Below are 24,261 nucleotides of genomic sequence, written 5' to 3'. Positions count from 1 at the left end.
TTTCCAGAGTCTTAATTAATAACAACCAAATCTTGTGCCTGGGATGTCATTGTTGCTGGATGCTCGTGTGACAAACTGCCTTTGCTAACCATGGAAGGACTACTATTTATCTTTGAAAATTGCTTGAGTCAATATAAACTAAATAACTTTAAAAATAACCAAAATGTGTCAAAGGCAGGACTTGAATTCTAGACTTCCTTGTGCAGTTTGGAACAGCTTTCTATCCACAGATTACATATCAATTTTTCATGCTGTACATCTTTCATCATGTGTATGGACAAAAATGGCAACTTCTCAAATCTACGTATCATTTATTAACTTTAAGAGCCCCTTTCTCACAAGAACTTAATAAAGTATGATTAGGCAAATTGTTTTGAGACAGTTTCTTGTGTCTACAAATTGTTGTCATTTTAACTTTAATTTATATTTTCATTACAAGATGCCTAAAATAAACAATTTCATTTTAAAGCTAGGATTGGTGAGAATGTTCCCTCTTTCTTAAAAAGTCATCATGATCATCACTGTAAATCTCAGGCATAAAAAGAAGTAGATTTAACTGTAGCTGCAGATTCAGGAGTAATTATAAATAACATGGGACTCATAGTGGGATGGACAATGACCACAGCAACTTTCTTGGAATAAGTTAAGAAAGGAATCCCTGAAACCAGTTTGTATTTTCTCTCTCTTTATAAAGCTAGGTCCTCCCAAACTGCACAAGAAAGCAATCTTCTTACACATTTAATTAGTGAACCAATGGTTGACTTATTCTCATGACTGGTTTTCCCATTACCTAGAAGATGACAATCTTCTCCACCATTACAAATAACATTCTTTTGATTTGCATCATTCTGAACTTAATATGTGTTTTCTGCACCTTTAACAAAATGGAGCACATCTTTAGCATACCTTTAGTATGTAATAATAACTTTTAGAAGTATGATAAAAAGAGTAGAAGAAGAGTATTAAACAGAAATTCATTCTATTTTTTTTCCCTATAAGGCATAGGTGTGAAACATGGGAGAGCACATCTTTTTAACTCACACATAATCTTCTATCCAAATTTTATTGAGCACTAGAGGTACAAAGGAGAAATATCTTTTCAACACTTCGAGGATTTAAACTTGAGAATTTGTGAGTGGCTTCCTCTGTGAGGCGTGTTCTGTCATAGATGATGACATTTCTATAATGTGACACCAGGTTTATGCTTTCTTAAGATTTAAGTCCAAACCCATTTCTAGGTACAAATAGCATTTAAAACTCTGGTCTTGATTAGAATATTTGTTGTTGCTGTGATGTTGATAAATCTATGTTTTCATGAAAGTTCTTCAAGAAACAAATTTCATGAGGTAAAAAAATCTTTCTAAAGAGACAGAATTACTAAGGTTATATTGGAAGGCAAGAAAATACATAAGTGACTAAAAACTGAATAACTATGCTATCTTCAGGGAGCTGTGAAATTATAATGAAAAATTTATAAAATGCTTTGCAAACCTCAAAGTACTATACAAATGCTAGGTGTTATTGTAGCTTTTATTTTTTACTTTGTCAAGCAAAAATGTGGCAAGAACTACCAAAATATTATTTTTTAAAAAACAGAAAAGCATTGTCTGTGAAATGAACTGTCCTCAAAAATTAGTTTTTAAATGAAATAATATTTTTTAGGGAAGTCTTCTGATTTGCTCATTTGTTTCTCCCAGTTATATCAAGGCTTATAAAGATATATCCCAGATAATTAGAAAAAATATATCACAGAAGGTAATAGCTGGAAGGAACCTCAGAGGACATCCAGTCAAATCTGGAATCGATAATTCTATAGATCTTTGCTATGAGCCTAGAGTTTTGCAATGTTATTTCTCATTTGAAATCTCAGGTAATCTTTCTGAAATTACACAAAACTCAACTAACTTCACTTGCTTATCTAAACATGGGTCCCTTCAGTCAACATTAATACCAAGTTAGAGCCATCTCTAGATGTTTTCCGTGAGCAACACTCATTGTGTTGTGGATTGCATTGTGATATAAATTCAGATGAGTCCATTATACTATAATTTGGCTTTGCTACATTTTCACATCACATGTTTTATAAAGAACATAAATATCTTCCCTTCATGAACACTGAAATTATAGAGAGATGCATCAATATTTTACTTCGCTATTTACATGAATTGACTTAATGTACAAAGCCTTTATCATTAACTTTATCAAAAAACTTTATCATTATTTAAATAAGTGTGCTTCTCCTTCCATGTTATATGTGTTTGAGATAGAGAATCTCCCATTCTACTTGGCTATGGACTAAAAATTATTGAACTAAGGTGACAGTATGTGATTCTATGATTATGTGAAGAAGTGGTGTAGTATAATTTAGGGAGCCAATATGAGATTCAAGAAGATCTGGTTTCAGGTACCGCTTCTTCCATACAAGTACAGGATTGCACACAAATGATGTTTTGATTACCCTCAAGCAATACTATAAAACAATTATTTATAAATAATTTCTTCATCTACATTGTTAGAGGGAGTTCCTACTTGGAGGTTTACTTCAACAGTGAAATAACAGTTTGAAACATAAACAAAAACAGAGTGGTTATGTATATCAATATGTTCATGAAATTCTTTTGACAAGCAAAATAAATAAATGGACAGATGATTCACAGAAAATTACAGATGGTTGATATATGGATGATATATTGATAGATGACAAATAGAAGATAGATGGATAGATAAGCAAACATCTCTATCCATATATAGAGAGATTAAATCTAAGGATTCATAAAGCTTCTAAAAGAGGATCCCACAGTTTAAGTCTAACTTTCATTATCCAAGATTACTTAAAAACTTGTCATCATAAGATTACAAAGCTATAGGCAATGTGTTCCTCAAAGACTTCATCCTACTGACTAGAAAACAAAGACCCAGGGACATTTTGTGACTTTCCCAGAGAATTACAAATAGTGGCAGGTAGGATTTGACCCTACCTCCTGATTCCAAGCTAAATAATATTTTGAATACCCTCCCTACATATTACGTACATGAACATGTTCAGTGACTACACAGACAATAAAAACATATACATATGTGTATATTTATACTATGTATACCCACATACATATATGTTTTTTATTGTCTGTTACTGCTAATATGTTATTAATGTTAAAGATAAACCTACATTTCTCAGCAAGGTAAAAACAAGTAGCTTTTCTCAGTTTAGGCTTCTAAAAATGGAAATGCTGGTGAAGTTAACAAACAAAATGTGTTTTGGAAATGGTTAATGTTGAATAAAAGAAGAAGCCTATTGAGAAGTGAGTTGGCTATGAGTATTAAGGAGTTGGACAAGACTAGTTCCTTGAAATATTCAAAGTGTGTTACTTGGCAGTAGCTAAAACTATCTTACCTAGGGAGAGCAATGAGATAACCCAGCACAGAAATTTTCAATATAATGTGTAGCTCTAGATAAGTTCATTGCTTTATCCTTTTGATGCAGTCATGAGGAGTCTAATGCTAAGAAAGTAGCATTGCAGATATAAGAATTGTTTTGTCTCTAGTTTTATTATTTGTGCATACTCCTATGAAAGTTCAGCACACTTAGAAAATAAGCACAGTGTGAGATGTTGTAAATACTATAATTATAAGCATATAAATGAATAAACACCAGCTATGAATGCCTCTTAACAAAAATCCCTGTGGATGCCAGCTTGATGGAGGAAACAATGTCCCATGATACTTTCAAAAAGAGATCGGAATGAAACTGTACATGTAAGATATGTCAATATCTTAAAATAAAAAAAATAGTTTTATCTCACTCTTTTCTTCGCATTTGTGTTCAAATATCTTTCTATAGATCTTAAATTTTAATATTTTGGACTATTTTATAACATTTGTTAAATATAACTGTCCAACAATTAAAATTACTATATTCTTTCTTAAGGTTAGTTGGTTGTTCTTCATCTTCAGAGAGGACCAAAATGACATCACTACATTAGAGTCAAGGTACAATGGGATTTATCAGACCAATATCAGCTTGGAATATTATGCCAAGAGTCCGGCACAAATAGCCCATGTGAACATTTCAGGTGGATTCTAAATTTGCACATGTATTTTTGTGAGCTGCTTCAATTATGTTTTTCTCACATAGTCTCTTCTCTGATGAAGGCTTATCACGATGTACCGGTATCTTTCATGTCACACAGTCAAATCCAAAATTCTCAAGAGAGAGCTTCAGAGTATTGGTGGATCACCTTTTTCTGACCACCGTGTGAGTTCTTGCTCTGTGTGAATTCTTCACAAAATAATCTTTTTGGCAAGTATATATTTGATGTTTGAAAGAATGCGGCCACCTCAACAGAGTTGTGCTCTCTGAGTAAAGTTTGAATGCTTGACAATTTAGTTTGAGAAAGGACTACAGTATCTGGTGCCTTATCCTGCCAGATGATCTTCAGACTCATCCTGTGATAATTCAAAAGGAAGCAATTCAATTTTTTGGTATGGAACTGGTATACAGTTCAGGTTTTACAGATATACAACAAAGATGGTAGCACAACATATCTATAAACCTTCTATTTGGTAGTCAGTCTAATATTTTTTCCTGCACTTTCAAATACTAACCTAGTTCAGGCAATGCCATTAGGTTCCTTTCACATGGCAAAGGAATTGGTGTGGATTCTATACCAGCTGAAATTTAAAGGTGGGAAAATCCATTGTTCATACAAAAACCAAGGGTAATTTTTCAGGTTCTGTGACAAGAGGAAAATATCCCACAGGAGTTCAAAGATGTCTCTATGGTCCATCTCTACAAAGATAAAGAGAATAAATCATCCTGTCACAATCATGGAAGGGTTTGTCTGTCATTACTTCGGGGATCTTGATAGTGTCCTCCTTAATAGGCTGATCCCTCACCTGGAAGATGCTGATCTACCTGAGAGTCAGTGTGGTTCCAGAAAGGACCAACGAATGGTTGATAGGGTGTTCACTGCCTGACAATTCCAGGAGAAATTCCAGGAACAGAACAGAAGTCTGTACACAATTTCAGGTCAGATTGAGGTGTTTATTACTATCAGTCACAAGGACTTATGGAAAATTATGTCAGAATGTGGCTTCCCAGAGAAGCCCATCAGCATTGGATATCAGTTTCATGACAGGATGCTTGCTCAGATTCTGGATAATGGACAAGGCTTTTGCACTGTGCTCATCACCAGTGGAATGAAACAAGGCTGGGTGCTTGCTCCAAAGCTTTTAAGCCTGATGTTTTCAGCCATGTTATCAAACATCTTCAATGATAGAGAACATGGCACAAGCCAAGACTAAAAGGAAGGAATTTGGGTGCATTCTTTTATTCTATTATTTTATGTTTTAGTTATTTTTTGCATATGGTTGTGTGTTCCATGCAGTCTCTGAAGCTGAGACGCAACAAAGTATGGGTTGATTCTCTGCTCTAGTGCTAATTTTGGCCTAACAATTAACACCAAGGAAACATAGGTGCTCTATCAGCCAGCATAGCATCATCCATATGTGGAACCTCAGTTACAGAAAATGGAAAAGTTTTGAATGCTACAGAAAAGTTCACTTATCCTGGCTGTATACTTTCCAGGAATATACACATGATAATGAGGTAAACTAATGCATTTCCAGAGTTAGTTCAGTGTTTGGGAGACTCCAGAGGTACTGGATTAACTACCAAATTTTCCATTTTAAGCACATCCTGAATATTTATTAGACATTTGTAATTTTAAGATGTTAAGGGTATTGAGAAGGGAGAATATTTTAGGAAATCAAAATTAAGAATATGTAGAGGGCTGAAACTCCAAAAGGTATGCACTCTACAAGAATATATTTTATTTCATGTTGAACAAAGAGACAATAAACAGTCTTAAATAGTTTTCTAATCCTGATACTTTTGAAAGACAGTTTTATAAATGATGAAGCTCTCAAACTATCGTCTATCACTTACCTTAATTTGTTCAGAAATAAATATAAAATTCTTTCAGAAAAAAAATCATAGAACACCTCCCAAAATGTTTAAAAAATAAAAATTTCTTAATTTTTCAAGTCAAAAAAGCCGGGTAATATTGTATAAATTACCTCGACAAGTTAACTGTATCTTCATTATCATGTGATGGAAGAGGTATACTAATTCTAATATAAAGCTTTTAGCTACATAAAACAGAAGTTAAAAAGTGGTCACTTGTTATAATATGCTAAATCTGTGAGCAACATTTTTAAAAGTAACTAAAGAAATAAAACTAATATGAATGACACTTGAAGAAGCATATATATATATATATATATATATTATATATATATACATATATATGTGTGTTTTTGTTTGGTTGTATGTATAAACAACCAAATAAGTGTGTGTGTGTGTGTACAAACATCCAAACAAAAAACCTCTTCATTGAATTAAATCCCAAGCATTCTATTCTATTTTATTTTCAAAGATATGGATTTGTTAAGTGTGCTATTCTCATTTGAGAATCCTTCATTTCAGGTGAGAAGAAAAGGAGAAAACCTAAGCTGGACATTGTGAAACTTGCTCATGAGCCATGTCTTCCAAATAGGCTTCATTGTTTTGTTTTTAAAGAAACTTTTAAAATTCCTTTAAACACTTCCTAATCCAATACTTCTTTAATTATTTAATTCATAGTGTAATTTATATTCTAAATTTTAGAAAAAAATTTAATTTTGCATTACCTTATATTTAAGATTACAAATCTATTGTTATCATTTCATTTTGTAAGGTTTGGAAGTATAGCAATCACAAAAGTCATTTTTCCTTTTGGGTTTTTTGCCTTTATTTTAGAATAAGCAAGGTGATATAATAAATTAAGAAATGGAGCAGGAGTCAGGAAAAACTGAATTCAAATGCGTCCTTAGACACTTATTAGATATGTAATGTTGGACAAGTCATTTAATTCTGTTTGCTCCAGTATCCTTATGTGGATAAATATACTCGTGTAAAAATAAGCTGGAGAAGGAAATAGTAAAGTACTCCAGGATCACTGTCAAGAAAACCCAAAACAGAGTCACCAAGAGCTACACACAACTAAAACAACAAAACAACAACAAGGTAAAATTATCACTTGGAATGGTAGTAGTACAGTAGGCTAATATTGAAGGTGATTTCTCCACAGTTATTTAGTTGTTTGTTTGTTTTGCCTGAGGCAATTGGGGTTAAGTGACTTGCCCAGAGCTACACAGCTAGGAAGTGTTAAGTATCTGAGATCAAATCTGAACTCAGGTCCTCCTGACTAAAGGACTGGTGCTCTACCTACTGCACAACCTAGCTGCCTCTTCCCTACTTATTTTTAATGCCTCTTTGAAACTTAAAAACTAACTATAACAGGGATTATTAAAGTGCCAAAGCATTAAAAAAGGAAATTGAAGTACGTTTTTAAAATTAATTTTTTCAAGAAAAAATCCAAAGGTGTAATTATGTACCTTTCTGACTAATTTAAGAATTAAAATCAATCTTCATTTATTAAGCTCTGATTTTATCCACATTCTTGATTAGAATACTAATTTCTAGATAGGCTCTGTATGTGTATCTTGAACTAAGATCCTTCATAGGCCACTTTCCATTAAATGCCTTGTTAACAATTTGTCCTCAAGTATTCAATGGCTCATAGCTTTTCTCTGTCTCAGCCACAGATGAACTGTTCTCTTGCTAGATTTATAATGTCAGCTAAAAGGATATACTTGCTTTGCATTTCTAGTCTTCTTATCTCTCTTATTCCTCTATATGTGTCTTCTCTTTTCAGAAAGTTAAAATAATGGAGTGAGTTCTTAAAGTTGTATTTTTGCTGTCTAATTTTAAACTTTATAATTTGTCTTCTATTCATTCTATGGGGAAAATGGGTCTTTCTCTGACCATAGGGGTTTCCTATAATAGATCTCTAGATTCTATGTTTCATGAATTCTGACAATAAAGAACAACAGTTTAACATTAAATACTTCTTAGTTGATTCAAATTACCTTAATTTGTTCAGAAATGAATGTAAAATTCTTTCAGAAAAATTCATAGAACACCTCCCAAAATGTTTAAAGAATAAAAATACAAATCATAATTAGTATTTAACAAGTGTTTTGACTACTAATTACAAATATTCACCTTTGCAAGTATCAAAGAAGTGAAAAAGGATACTTTGCAAGTATCAAATTCTTGTTTGTCAATATTCACAACATATTTAAAAGATAAAGCTTTTAGTTTAAGATAATATAATTTTTAGGGATGAAGCCAATGATTAGATTTTAACAACAAGAATGTAGGCAAAGGAGATAATTAAATCACCAAAAAGATAAAAAGTAAAAAACAAAACAATTATTTTCTTTACTTTCTTTGATTCTATGCCAAGAATAATATAGCTTTAATATTTTTGGTCAGAGGAATATGAATTTGTTATATTAATAAGTGAAGAATTTCCAATAAAAAAACTCTCTACTCATGTACACTGATAACTTATTTGTAACTCAAAAACAGAGAGTTTCTGAAGAAGGGGGATTTTAAAAAGACTTCATGGTCACACAGCTGGTATATGTAAGAAGCAGACTCTGAAAGCAATTCTTAAAGACTTTAAAGCCAGCCTGCTACTAAAAATTGCTTCTTATCTTCCTACTTGCATCACCCAAAGAAAGAATTTTTCAACTTAATATCAGTATTTTTTTAAAAACGAGAAAATTAAAAAATATATTCCTAGGAAATTTGTCATTGGATCAAATGACCAGTCAGATAAATTAAAACACTTATCTCTGTGGATCATTGTTCCAGTTCTAAAGATCTTCTAATTACAAAAATCACAGTTTATAACACCTTGGAACAAGTTTTTAGTTTAAAAATAAAGTACCTTGATTGACTTTTAAGTATAGGTTCTCTCTCAGTAAGCTTTTAATTATGTCAAATTGATTGATTATTTATCATCTGCTCTATTCATAAAGACATATCGAAAAGAAATCACCAGATCAAGATAATGAAATCAGAGTATATTCATGAATAATTACACACATATACACATATGTATATATGTACATTATATATAAATTTCCATGCAGTTTTTGCAAAGAGTCTTAATCAAAAGCACAAGTATAAAGGTAAATTCAGCAAGGTTGTTATCTTGTTAACAATTAATCTTGTTAAATTTATGCTATCCTGATTTCATATAATTTTATCATGATCCAAAGTATGCATGAATAGGATGCAAAACATTACAACTAGTAATTACATAGAAAAAAGTTGTGTAAATGATATCTTAAAATAAGTGCATGAATTTAAAAAATACAGATAGGTAATGTGGGAAAAGTAAAAGATAACTTGTGAAGAGTCTGGGAGTTCCATTGATATCCTCATACTTTCAATAGGTTGTAATATGCTTTAAAAGCATATTGAGCTGATGGCCCTATGTGAATTATGGGATGACATGGACAGATGTCGTACAAAATGAACAATAATGGAAAGGCATACATTTGTCTTTGGAGCAAATGCACAAATGGGACTAAAAATTAAGAATGAACAGTGCAGCATAAATTAGAGAAAGGAGGAAGAGGAAGAAGATGAAGAAGAATAACAACAACAACAAAGTAGCATTTGAACTCATCTTCCTGACAGCAGATTCAGAACTTTTTTTTTTTAACTACTTAGAGCATAGCTCTAAAGGATAGTAAAAGTGAGGCAAGAAAATGGAAGGCTTTGCATATTATGTTTAAGAGAATTAGAACTCATTTTTGGAAGTAGTAGGAAAACATTTTTTTTTTTTTAGCAAAAACAGAATAATGATACATCCATGAATGGGATCCATAGGAAGGAAGGTAAAGCTCATATATTCTGATCTCCCATGAGCCATCTCATGAACCATATGAATTTTTCCAACAATTGGGAATTTGGTACTTCACCAAATACTTTCTTCCATTTTAAGATAACTGATTTTTAAAAAATTCTTCATTGACTTAAATTTCAAGATCAGTAACATGATTTAGGAAGATTATTATGATACTATCATTGTAAGATAGAAGTTGAAGTAGAGATACATTAGAGCTAGTAAAGCTATGTATGATGAAAAACTTCCTTGTCACAGAATGTTATTTTTTCACTCTCTATAATGTGTTGACCCTACATTTTAAAAATTTAGTATCACCATGATTGAAATCAGCATTCCATTAATGTATTCTAATTTCACATTGAGGGAGAAATGTGATTAGCTATCAAAAATTACTCTAACATTTATAAAACTTATCAAAATTTTTCACAAATGATACATTTGTCTAAGTATATATACAAAACAATGTGAAAAGAATATTAGAGGAAAAACAAATCATATTATCTTGATAATATATTTGTGTGATTCAAGTAGCATTTATCAAATATGACTATGTATATAGACTATAGTAATATGAAGATGATGCTAAAATTAAACTATAAAATATGTAAGAAGTTATCAATGTTGTAAATGAGGCTTATGTGTCTATGTCTGGGAAAAATCAGCTATTGGTGACTCGTTTTATATATTTATTTCAAATACTTTCTTTTTTTCATATAAGCTCAACAGATATATCAATAACTTTTTGCTTCAATATTATTTTTACTATTTTAGTCCTTTTCATGTATTTTGCAATCAACTATGGAAAATACCCAAGTCCAACTCATAATAAGCCTTATTACCCTAGTAAAGTTAAATGGAGAAAGAATCAAAATTGGCTTTAAGCATCCTACTTTATTTTTTAGCACGAGAGAGCTCAACTGCATAATTGATTTTCCATCCATATTATCTATGGTTTGAAAACAAAATAGAAATTATACTTACAATATATTATGAAGTTTGTGTGATGGGAAAATTGTAACTGTCCCTTTTTATGTATATAGTTTCCATGGTTATTTTTTCTTTCCCACCATTAGCAATTATGAGACATTAAAAAAAAAAACACTACTAAAGTGAGGACTTCAAAACTCAAAGAAATGAAATGAAACAAAGTTGCCACTGAAATAGGGATCTTAATTGCCTAAGGGATAAGTTGCTTGAAAATAGAGGTGTATGTCATATACTCTAACCTTTCACTTGACAAGTGTTTGAAGTATTGTTAAATTTAGTTACTAAAAAATTAATTCCTAAAAGTAAGGAGGTATCATTGAATAATGAAAAGTGTAGTAGACTTGATTATAAGGTCTGAATATCATTTGAGTGTACTATTGTGGCTGTATGATTATGGAAAAATCACTAATGATTCTGAACATTAGTTATATAAATTTCAAATGGAAATAATAAGGTCTATATTATGGATGTTACTGAAGCATTCTGAGAAACAAGTGAGTTAATGCTATGTATATTGTGTGAAGAACCTTACAATCCAGTCATTATTAATAATGACTTACAGACTCCTTCCTCTGAAAGTGATCCCTAACATGAACAAGAATTATAGAAAAGCCAATAATTTATGTGAATTTATAACTATATTAATGATTAGCTCCCAAATCAATTCAACCTAGAAAGAAAAAATCTAGCTGCCTACTTCTATCCTATACCTTACCTACTTCTTACCTATTTCTATCTATAGAAATAAATATAGATGTAGAATGGAGCAAAGAAAATATAACCCCAATTGTCTGAAAATCTACACAAATTATGATTTTATCATGACTGTAATATGCTTAAAATAGAATCAGTATGCATTTATTTATTATGAAGTAACCAACCAAAAGTAAGAGCTAAATTTGTGTTCAGTAGTCCAAGAGATGGTCATCACCATATTCATTATTCATCTATCAAAGCTTTTGTTATGATGAATATCTTACCAATATCTGTCTTTCCTTGATTGTACATTAACCTCCATTTAAAAAATATTTTAATTTTACCAGGCCCAGAACAGGTGATACAACTGTGATCTCTATGTTCTACCACTCTTCTGCTCATATTGATCCCCTTAGCTCTACTTGCAAAATCTGGCAATTGGTTAGTCCTAACTCTAAATAGGCAGGGGACCCAAAGAGAACATGTATTCAAGGGACAAAGCTATTTGCTTGTCCACCCCCAGCTAGCTAGAATAGAGCATTCCATATCAATACCACAGTTTAAGTCCCAGGGGTGATAAAAATGCATTATAGTTTATTAATCACAAAATGTAGTTTCTACACATGACTCTCAACTCCACCTCCAACTTAATGAAATACATCTTTCATCTTGGTGTGAAGGCTGAGACCAAGTCCCATAAATACAACATACTTTGCCCCATATGCATCATTGTGAATTTCTGCATTCTAAATAATGCCTATAATTGTTTTATTATATAGAATTTAAGACAAAAACAAAGATAAATATATTTTAACTATATTAAAAGGTCATCATAGGCTTAAGATATATCATGAAGGTAATATATGGTAAATAGCATTCAGGAAAAAGGAGTGAAACAAATTCCAATGAATAGTCAAGATTTCTTAATCTGGGAACCTAGAATTTAACTTTTAAGAAAATTCTGTTTCACAAAAGTCAAGAGATCAATGCCTTATGATTTAGAGATGGTAGTAAGATTCACAAGTGTCCTCCAGGCATAGGTTAGTTTCTAGAGATTCATATTTATATAACAAAGTCCACTTTTGTATTTCTAATAAGAATAACTAATATATGATTTTAATAAAAGTCAGAAACAAAAATACATATATCTATAACAGGAATGTTTACTGAAATTGAATGCTTCAAGAAAAACAAGCAAACACATTGAACTCATTCTAACTGGTTCTTTGAGCTAAAGTAGGAATAATCAGCATATCTAGGTATATGTGATCAGAATTCAGTAAATGAGACAGACAGACAGAAGGAGATATTCAGAAACAGAGACACACACAGAGAGAAAGACACAGAACAAGAACACATAGGGGGAAAAGAAATTAACTTTTTAACATTTTATAATTCATAGATAATGTGTTAAACTCTATATTAAAAATAACTTTGATGACAAGAATTTCTAACCATACACAATGAAAATTTTGTACCAGAGAATATTTTCCAAAATAAAAGTTTTGGGACATATTACTTTATCATCTAATTCATTTATTACAATTTTCAGGTGGTAAAACTGAAGTTGAATTGTTTGAAGTAAATAACATACTTAAAGTTACTCTTTCAATAAGTAATGGACATGAGTATAACTGGTGGCAGAACAATGGAATTCATTTTTAGAACTAGGCCTATGGCTTTCTGAATTGTAAGACAATTCTTGTACCATTGTTCTTTTACCTACATAATATCAAAAATATTTCTATTTGATGTATGTAAATTCATTTTAATTTCTTTATAGGATATCAAAGGGGTCAAACCATATATTTAAAGACCAATGGGTAATAGCAGACCTTATATAGATAAAACCATATATTCATTCTATATTGATTGATAATAAAATAGTCCCAAAATCACCAATACTACTAGAAAAAAGGGTATCATCTTTTTTTTATATGTAACAAAACATAAATCAATTATATTAAACATTCTTAATACACTTGAGAATTGGCAATGAAGAGTTGAAAGAGCACTTAACTGGGAATTAGGAAATCTGAGACATGGACAAGTTTTTTTCTCAAATATATGGGCTGGGTTAAATCATTCTTAGCTTCCTCATTTGAGAAATTATGATACTGGTCTAAATGATCTCTAAGATTCCTTCAAATTTGTGATTCTCTGATGCTAAATCATTCATCTTTTCTTCATTTATTGTATTGCATATATTCTATTTAATTTACTTATTCAACATTTACAAATATGCATATATGTACATATGTTTATTCAACAAGGATGTATTAGATGCTTTCTCTGCATTTGGCAATTTTCTGGATTCTGGAATTAAAAATTAAAAACATAAATGAAAAAGAACGCACACAGATAAGAAAATACAAAATAATTTATGGTTCAGAGAGCAATAGTAGGGAGTTTGGGCAAAGATTCACAAATGATATACTACTTGATCTAAGCCTAGAAAGAAAATAAGGATTATATGAGTGGGGTGGTTAAGGAGGTATTATAGGTTTGATGATATCCTGTTCAAGGAATGTTTATGGAAAACACAAGGTGTCTTCATTTACATTTACAAAAAGAAAGCATATTGATATAATATATGGCACTAAAAACATTTAAAAACCCATGTAAGCAAAAATAACAACAAAGGAACAAACAAAAATTGAAATGCTTTAACATAAAGGAAAAAAAATTCTATAGAAGATCTGGAGTCATGTATTGCTTGTAATTCTTATATAACCTGTATGATCTTGGCCAGTCTTCCTAGGTTACAGTATCCTTACTTTTAAAATGAGGTAATTGGAAAAGAGAGCTTCTGATGTTCTTTTTCATTTCTAGTCCTAAGACTATGATTTGTAATATCCTGAAATATGGTGATAAAATATGTTAGAGACTATAGTATCTTATGATTTTCCTTAGTTCACAGAGACTTAAAATTTTCATAATATTGTAATAGTGATTTTATCTATAAAATAAAAATTATTTGGGAAAAGCTGCCAATAAGAATTTTATATACATTCTATGATCCTTAGCTTAAAAAATTTCTTAGACTGAAACATCAAAGTTATTTTATCTTAAACAATATATTTGTTTAAAACTTGAATATATTTAGGATAACAAATTGGCATGAAATCAAGCGTTTAAAATATCTGAAAATAAATTTTATATAATGACAAGTTAGCTATACAGGTCTGAAGAAATACCAGGTTCCACTTAGCATCATATAATTTAAAGAATGAAAGAATATTCTATTAACCCAGTTCATTACCTATATATTAATAAATGTTAAACTATAACAACTAACAATAAATCTGTTCTGCTTAGATTCCTAGGTTCAATTTAAATGTTTAATCAATATGTTATATGTTCAATCAATTTATATGGAGTGGATCTGTGTTCATATATGTTTGTGTTTATATGCACACAAATATATATGTACACACATATATACATGCACATATTTCTGTGAATATACATGTACATACATATATAATATGGTATAAACACATAGACATGCCCACTATGACTTATTAAAGCCCCTACAAAAATCATCCTAAAATGAACTTGGAAGAAAAACCAATGACCAAATCCTTACTTAAAATTTCCTTATCAAAAAACTTAACCAATGTATATTTAACTCTCCTCTATGTTGTGAGTTGGTTTTAAAAGGCACCACATTATTCACACAACATATTGAATATACTCTTTCATTTAAAACTATTTACCTTCAGGCAGCTAGATGGTACAGTGGATAGTAAATCAGTCTTGGAGTCAGGAGAATCTGAGTTCAAATCCAGCATAAGACACTCAACACTTACTAGCCATGTGACCCCTAGCAAGTCATTTAACCCAATTGCCTCAAAAAATAAAAATAAAATATTTGCCTTTTATTCATGTCTTGGAAATGTGGCTAAAGTTACCTGTAACATGACTTTCAAGACTAGAAGTCTTCTCAGATTTATCAGTTATATAAGCCAGAAACTATTTGCTTTGTCTTCTATTTTAAGGTATATCTTCATTCTTATGATTGTAATTTTCCATGTATTAATTACTTACATGAAAAATTAATGAAGCTCAAGCAAATTGTTATTTTGAGAGAATTTCAGGGTGACAAAATATTTTTGGATAACCACTGTCATGTAACATCTGTTACTATGATCTTGGTCAATCCAGTTTATAAATTTATATATTTCTCAGCCTTAAAAGAGTTTGGAAGAACATTTTTCTGAAATCAAAATGAAGGTTAGTAGGAAATTCTGATCCAATATATAACTGGCTACATTATGTAGAATTTCAGTGCTATTTCTAATGTAACAAGAGATATTGCCATATCCTTGTTGAACTGAAGCAATGCAAGATTTATATATCTTACAACAGGTGGCCCTAGTAACTTCCATGCCATTTTCTATGATTCACAATCCTGGATCACAATTCTAGTGAAAAGGAAGAGATAAGAAGTACCTCTGAAAGAAAAATCTTGAATGTATTTTGGGACTTTTTTCCCACTGTAAATAAAATCCTAGTAGGGCTTAGAATCTAATTTTAACACCTTTATAAGTGTAGAAACAATAATGGAAGTAATATGACTGTTCATGTATAGAAGACTATTTCAAACTAACTTACAAAGAAAATATAGAATACGAGCCTCAAGAGCTTTGCTATATTTCTTCAACTCTTTTATATAATACAAAAATATGATATTTTGAGCAAGTAAATTCATAGCCAAGCATATACATCTGTATTTCCAGATTTCCTCCTATCAGGGGAAGTTTTAAAGTCTAGAGAGCTATAAAATAAAATAAAAAATCAGTGAATTTTTAGTTGTAATAATAAATTATATATAGAAAAGTGAAACAAAATATTCTCTTAACAAATTCATGTTCAAAAGTTATAATAGTGGAGAAAAGACAACATAATTTAAATTGTTAAAAAATAACATTAAATTGTACAGATTGCAAATTTAAAAAAACGAATCAATAAACTAAAACTCTTAAACCTTCAGGATTATAGAAAAGAACAAAAATATCATGTAACAATCAGAGTGTTCATGGATGTTTGTAGTGTACTTGCTTTCTTAATGGAAAACTGAGACTAACCTTGGGCTTGTGTCATCACTAACTAGGAATGTCTTCATTTTTATCTGGCATATTTAAGTTTTTCAACAATAATATTAATCATGAATTACGGATGGAGAACAGTTCTGCTCCAAGAGTCTAAGCAAGAATAAAACTACACAGTGATCCAGCTCTTCCATGAAAATGTGCATTTAGAGAGAGAGAGAGAGAGAGAGAGAGAGACAGCATAATAGAGTACTAAAGTCAGAAAGAACTAGAACTAGTTTAACAAACTGTCTCTGACACTGATTAGATTCATGATTTCAATAGTCATGATATCTATTTGTCTCAATAACTCACAAGTGCTTCTCTATTAAGTCAGAGATAGATTGTAACCTATGGATTATAACCTGTGTTGGTAGAGGAAGCTCCCATATAGGGAGTTATCTATTCAGTTAAGATCAAAGATCATTTATCTACTAAAAATTGCTCACACTATTTTACATCATTATGTTGTGCACCTGCATAAAGAAAAGTAAAACAAAACAAAACATGAAAAACAGCAGTATTTCAGCATAACAACTGAATTTAAAAACAAAACATGCAAAGCAATCCAGGAAAGTGCTAAGTCACTGGGAGCATCTGCAGATATGCTACCTATAAGGTTCCATTTAACTACATATAAAATGCATTTGATGTCAGCAGCCACAGCTAAAACATGTGGAGTCTTCTAGATATGTCATGAGAAATATAGGAACTGATATTCAGATCTAATTGATCAAAGGACTTTTTCTAATTGAAATAAATGCACCTTTTTACAAAGCAGAATATCCGCTTACTATTTAATGTTAAATTAATACTTCATTTTCAATTTAATATTGAAGAACTAAAGATTATATAATGACTTGTTTTTCTTTTCTCACATTCATTGGCTATCACATGTGTGTACTCCTCCCCAATTCTTCCCTTGGGTGAAATCTAAGTAATCTTAATCATCCATTTGCTCTTACAATTTTCATTTCTCTGGAAATACCAACATCCAATTCAAAGTACAGATGGTCTAGAAGAATCAGTATGGCACTCGACTTATTTCATTTAACATTGTAGTTCTGAAGTTTAAATTGCATCAACACATGCTCTCTATTGTTAGAGCCTTCAACTAGTGAGAAGCAATAAAATAAAACTCAGAATAGAATGAGTCAGCACTGAAGGGAAAAATACTGAAATTGAATATTATTTGTCTGTAATCCATGAAGTCTGATAAGTCCTTGAGTGAAATAATTGCTGTAGAAGACATAAACCTATCATGAATAATATTTGAAATGAGAATACAGATTCACTTGAATGAGAAATTAGTTAGAGGCTTTCCCAGGTTATGGATCTGGTACTGGAATATCTGTACAAATCTACCTCAGAGGTAGGGAAAGAAAGTATTCAAACAATCTTTTGAATATCAGTTGATATGCCTGCCCCCTAGGGGATTTCAGGGTTCATAAATTTTAAATTTCTTAAGACAAAAATACCTACAAATTCAACATAAGAACTATGGTAAGCTTGATCGATAGGAAATAGAGAGAAAAATAGAGAGACATATTTCTTCATTGAAATAAATTTACCATAAGAAATAAAACTATGATATTGATAATATGCCTGGCAATCAAAGGACAAAAGACATGATTTGAAGTCTTAAATAGCTTTGACACTACAGGTCAAATAAAATGGTATGTAATAAAATTTCCATATATTTAAATATAAAATCAAAATTTAAAAAGAGATTTTAAAAAAATATTTAACTATCTAAAATTATTGAGATGAAATGACCAGATCCCTATATTTGTCTAAAGAGCTTCCTTTCTCCTGGGTGTCAGTGGCTATAATGAGACCAAGATTGCACATTTCCCTCTAATAAGTAAATAACAATTTTCCTGTATGGTCATCAGTCTAGAGTGAGTAAATAAAGTACCGCCTGTTATCCAACAATTAATTCACTCAGAATAAAACACTGCATTGTGTTAAATGTTCTCTTTAAACAAGGAATGACTATTTGAGCTCAAGCTCAAGATGAATTCACAAAATTTATTTTCATATTAGCTCTCTACATTGTGTACTTTAATTTATACTTTTGAGAGGCACTATTTGAGGATAAGAAGTAATTTTAAAAGAAGGAAAATAACCAGATACAAAGTCATTATAAATTAGTACTTAAATCATTTGAAAGTTGCTAAAAAATATAACTGATATACATGAAATTTTCTCAATTTTCCCTATACATTCCCTCCCTTCCTCCCTCCCTTCCTCCCACCCTCCCTCCGTCTCTCTGTCTCTCTCTCTCTCTCTCTCTCTCTCTCTCTCTCTCTCTCTCTCTCTCTCACACACACACACACACACACACACACACACCAATCCACATCTATATAAAACATAGAGACTTTGACCAAATTATACTGCATAAATGTTTATAAGTACTACATGCCATTACTTAAATTCTACTCTAGGGCCTCTTTACAATAGAAAGTAATCTGGAGAACCGGCCATTATCAAAATAATGTGATCAATGTAGTCAGTAAAACTAAATAAAGCAGCCTGCTTTGAGAATTGATAAAAAGTGACTAAGAGCACATCTTCACTTTGAACTTCATAAATGCAGTCTTTGAAATAAAGTTCAAATTCTTTTACTAAAGTCCATAAAATTAAAAGGCTTTAATTAAGTTCACATGTATAATCTATGTATGTATAGAAAAGAGAACTGAATATGTAGACCAAATATCAGCTTCATATAATTCATCATTAAAAATAAGGGAAAATTTTATCACAGAATTGAATTTAGTTAAGTATATTCAAAATTTTATTAATTAAGGAAAATGCAAAACAGAGTTAGAAGTTATTTTATTCAATATATTTACATAAAGTAGAAGGAAAATCAAGTCATAAACTAGAATAACTTTCAAACTGTTTCATATTTTATCAAAAATGAATAGCTAAACATTATTATATATTATATTCCAAAGTTATTGGAGCTAGAATATTATATTAGTGAAACTATAATAATTAGAAAGTAATGACAGAATAAAAATATTAAACTTAGATTTTTTCCATGTTACTTTTTGTCTTCTGATGACCTCTCCTGGTTGAGTTGTTCATTATCCTTGATTCAAGTAGTTAACAATATTTTATTCTACATTCAATGTACTAACTCTCAAGGGCACATTCTGCATACGCTTATAGCTGTACATAATTTTAAACAGAATTTTGGAGGTATAAATATCCAGATCAAGAAAATGTGAAGTAGTAGGTATATCTTCAGGAACTATTTGAGTTTTCATATTGACTTCTGGAAAATAAAACTTATCTGTTTTGGAGATGACAGTTTTAGTTCAACTGAAAAAAGTTGTATCTATCAGACTCATATATGTTCTATTGCAAAAAATAATTAAAAGAAAAAGATAGTATGCAGTCATATAGACTTTCCTGGTAAGTACAAAAAAAGCAATAATTTCAATAAGCTTACAAATTACTAAATTGAATATCAGATTCTAAATGTGAAACATAAAGTATGTATTTTCTCATAATATTCTTATCTAGTAGTTATGTGAAGTCAAATATTAAAGTTACATGTCAAATGGACTAAAATGTTGGTTCTCATTCTATTTTTGGAAAATTAATTTCCCATTTATTCATTACAACTGATGGATGCAGAGAACTACATCTAAAAGCTTAAGAAAACTTGAGTAAGTTTGGGAAAATATAGAAAACAGACTTGAAACATTCCAAATCATAGTTAATTTATGTTTGGGAAAATCCCACAATGCACAAATATGTTTCTCTGGATGAATTATAGAATATGAAATAACATAAGCACTTATTTTGTAAATTACATTAGTTTAATGCTCTAGTTGCATTTCAATAAAGAAACAGACCCTAAGAATCACATGTTCACAATTTCTGTAATATTCTACCTATTTGTCATAAAGTTAAAATGTCATATTGAGTTTTAAAGTTCTATTTTTAATGAAAACTTTACAAAACTTCTCAATTTAAGCAATTATACCAATAAGTCAATCATTATCTTAAAATATTATGTTATACCTCTACCAAAAGCAAGTCGTAAAAATACAACTATAGTTGCTATTCAAAACATACCATTATAATAGATTATTTTAATGTAGTGTAGTTATTCATAAGGTCCTATAATTGTTTGGATGTTCAATGTTTCAATGAAGATAAATTAAAGTTGACAGTGATAGACATAAACTTTACAAAATGTTTAGTACTGTAACATTTCATTATTGCACATTGCAAACTTTACAGCAATAAACAGAGATGTGTTTACCATACATATGTATGGTAAATAGAGAAAACCAAATTAACTTTTTCTCCAAATAAAAAATACTTTTTTCTTCAGATCCCAAATCTCTCTAATTACCTTCTATATGCCCACTCATCCATTTAGACATTTAATATTTGTTGCACATAAATTTTCCCCAAATCCCTTTAAATCTAGAAACTTGACCCATACAACAAAATATCTGAAGCACTAAACTCCTAGTGAAACAAAAGAAGAGCCCATGCCTCTTCTCTTTCGGTGCAGTATGCTCTAGAAAAGCAATGCAGAACTTGAGTTGATGTGTTCCATTTTATTCAAACGTAATGAAAAGATGAGCAGTCTATGTGGCTAGCCAACCTAGAGGCATAAGTACAGTAGTGGCATTTACCTGAAAGCCTTTCTAAGAAACTCATGCAATGTAACATTACTGATCTAATAAAAAAGAAAGAAAGAAAAAGAAAAGAAATTATACCTCTGCCCTGAATTACATGCCCATGATGCATTAGCTTCAAGCTGTGCAAATAAGTTAGAGCAATTCTAGCTACTGTTTTTAGTTTCACGCTCTTCAGTCTTAACAAGGAAATCCCAAAAGTGCATCACGTTTTATTTAGAAGAAAGCAAAAGTAAAACGTCGTGGGTAATCCAAATTGCACTCTACAAACTAGTGTTCTGACCATATGAAAGTAAATCTTCATTAAAATATAAACGCCTAAATACCAACTTGCTTTGGGTATCACTTTTCTTTTCATGGGCTACCAAAGTCAATTTCAATGAGCCACTGATGTATTAAAAACCCAAGGAAGTGGAGGAAGAACTTCCATGCAGCTGTTTTCCAAACTAGCACCATTAGAACCAAGCAGGTGCAGTGAATTATCTCTCTAATGCCAGCACCAACTTTCCAGCAACATCATCCAGTCAAAATCTCTTCCCCCTCCAAAGCTGGAGCGCTGGGTTTTGGAGTTTCTCTGCTGCAGTGACTGCAAGTGCGTGACAGCAGAGACACATACACAAATCAAGGGGAAAGAACGGCAGACGCACTCTGGAGTTGATACACAGGGTGGAATAACATCAATGCGACACAGAAACCCTTCAGGTTAAAAAACCACCAGGAAAGAAGCAACGGGGTTACTTACGGGAAGTGGAAGACGCTGTCCAGGCTCTGCAGCTGATGCTGCTCAAAATCCAAAGGAACAGAGCTGCCCCGCAGCCGGTTCGCGAGACCATGACCATCCTTCCGCTCCTGGCTCCTTCTACTACCAGTGCTCACTGCAGAATAGCCGTGACAAAGGTCCCTCCACTTCGCTGTCTGTCTGTCTTGTTCTTGTAGGAAGGTGCGTTGCTCCCAGATAAAGGATGAATCCAAGCCCCTTCCTCTTCGTTCCCCCGCTCCTCCTCCAATCTCTAGTCCTCTCGGGCGCGGAGCAGTAGAGTGAGTCCTCTCTCCCTCAGTAATGGGTATTTGCCTCTTTCGCAACAAGCCTGTGTAATGTCATGAGGAAGGGATTTGCCAAAAGAAGGAGGGGGGGGGGGTGGGGAAACCCAACAAACACCCTACTCCCTCCTCCAAAAACCATAGAAGGAAGTGGGGAGAAGAAAAAAGAGGATGCAAAAGAAGAAAAAAAAAAGAGGGGAGAGAGGGATAGTGCTGCCTCTGCTGCTTCTACCACTGCAGGAGAGCGCTTCTCTCTCCACTGAGCAGCGCGACCAAGAAAGGTTTCAAATAATCCCTCAGCTCAGAGATATATAAATATATATGTATGCATATATATATATGTGATATAAGTAGTGTTCTAGCCACGCACACACAGCTAAACACACAAGCTCTCTCCCTCAGGCAGACACTCCCGCTTCAGCTCTCCCCTTCCCCAGGATCCCTCATTCTCCCTCAGCAGCGGGAGCAGCAGCAGCTAGAGGAGGAGGAGGAAACACTGCCGCCGTCAGCAGCAGCAGCAGTAGCAGCAGCAAGCATTGGCGCCTGCAAACCCAAGCTAGAGCAGGAGGGGGGTGGGGTGGGAAAACCCTCCCTTCTCTCTCCTTCTCCTATCTCCTCCCCGGCTCCTCCTCCTCTTCCTCCTTCTTACTGTACCCCTCCGGTTGTCAGGACCCTTCTCCCCTCCCTTTGCCTCGCTTTGAAGCAAAAAATCAGAGGAGAATGAAGCCGAAGGGCCTGAGTCCTTAGGCTTTGGGAAGGGAGAAGGATAAGGAAGCTGGCCTCTCTAGCAAAGGCTTTGGAAACGCTGAGCTGTCCCTGGTGCTGAAGTTGGGAGAATCGCTTGGTAATCTTTTTTGATGTTGTTGTTGCACGCCCCCTATGCCAAATGCCCCCAATGGGCTTCAAAAGAGGGGACCCACCCTCCCCCACCCCTACCCCAGATGACTTCTGTTTTTCTTCTCCCCTCCCAATCGAATGGAGATGGTACAGGCTCCCAGAGCTCCAACCTCCCGAGAACCACAATCAGGCGTCCGACAGGCAGGCAGGTCTTCCGAGTGGTCCTAACACAGAGTCGAACATCCCAACTGGAGGAGCTAGGACTGCAGAAGCCGCTAATGCAGATGTTTTCAATATGTAATTAATTCATACTCATATACACATGCAAACATATCAAGCACACACCAATGCCCACAAAACTGCACTCAAGTACGGTGAGCCCACAAAACACAAACCTGGCATAAATAAATATACTATTAACAGGCATGGACACGAGCTTACTCCCCAGAAAGATATCTAGATAGAAGATCTGATTTACAGCAATCTCTGTGGAATAGAGGAAGTCCTAGTTTTTACCATTCAATCACAAATCAATTATTATCACCACTCCCCAAAACCACACCTGGTAGCCCAGTAGCATACCCTCTATAGAGACTTTCAGTATTCATACAAGATTTCTGGTACATATTTCTTCATGCAAAACAAATCTATCCACTGACTTTATTGACCCAACATAGTTTTTGCTCCTCTAAATAAAGATTCTTGGGAGGCCTATATAAGAGGAACTATACTTTTTTTTTATGTTTTATAGTTGGTTAGTGTGAGAACTTCAGGCTTAGGTACAATATTGGGAATTGGCTAAGAAATAGATAAATGGCAAAAACTGCATCTTCATGTCCTATGGTCATACTGATCAAAACTAATCTACCATGTATATTTCAAAAGATTTAAAAATCTCTTAAAATATCATTTTCTAATATGATTTTTTTCAATACAGATAGAATCTTTAGGAGTAGACATGCCACTGATCACTTGTGAGAATGAAAAGGAATCTGAGGTGAGCAAAAAAAGAAAAGTACAACTTTTCATATTAATCAATTATTGCAGTGTCTCTGCAGCTTTACTAGTTCTTAGAAGGGAAAGAATAAAAAGAATTACTATAAAATATTTTTTTCCAAAATGAAAATA

At 32.4% G+C, this 24,261-nt stretch overlaps 1 protein-coding gene across 1 annotated transcript in view; it reads right to left on the bottom strand.

Annotated features, from left to right (window-relative positions):
* Positions 1 to 23,142, bottom strand: part of CNTNAP2 (contactin associated protein 2) — a 2,632,466-nt gene extending 2,609,324 nt beyond the window's left edge. Inside the window, exon 1 of the mRNA XM_031941247.1 lies at positions 21,998 to 23,142. Coding sequence (XP_031797107.1) covers positions 21,998 to 22,094 — 97 coding nt within the window. The 5' untranslated portion in view covers positions 22,095 to 23,142. The remainder of the gene's footprint in view (positions 1 to 21,997) is intronic.
* Between the last annotated feature and the right edge of the window lie 1,119 nt (positions 23,143 to 24,261).

Source organism: Sarcophilus harrisii, chromosome 5 (genome assembly GCF_902635505.1).
Source record: "Sarcophilus harrisii chromosome 5, mSarHar1.11, whole genome shotgun sequence".
In the NCBI taxonomy this organism is placed as follows: domain Eukaryota; kingdom Metazoa; phylum Chordata; class Mammalia; order Dasyuromorphia; family Dasyuridae; genus Sarcophilus; species Sarcophilus harrisii.
The sequence above is the reverse complement of the archived record's forward strand: the minus strand, read 5'-3'. Positions and strand labels throughout refer to the sequence as shown.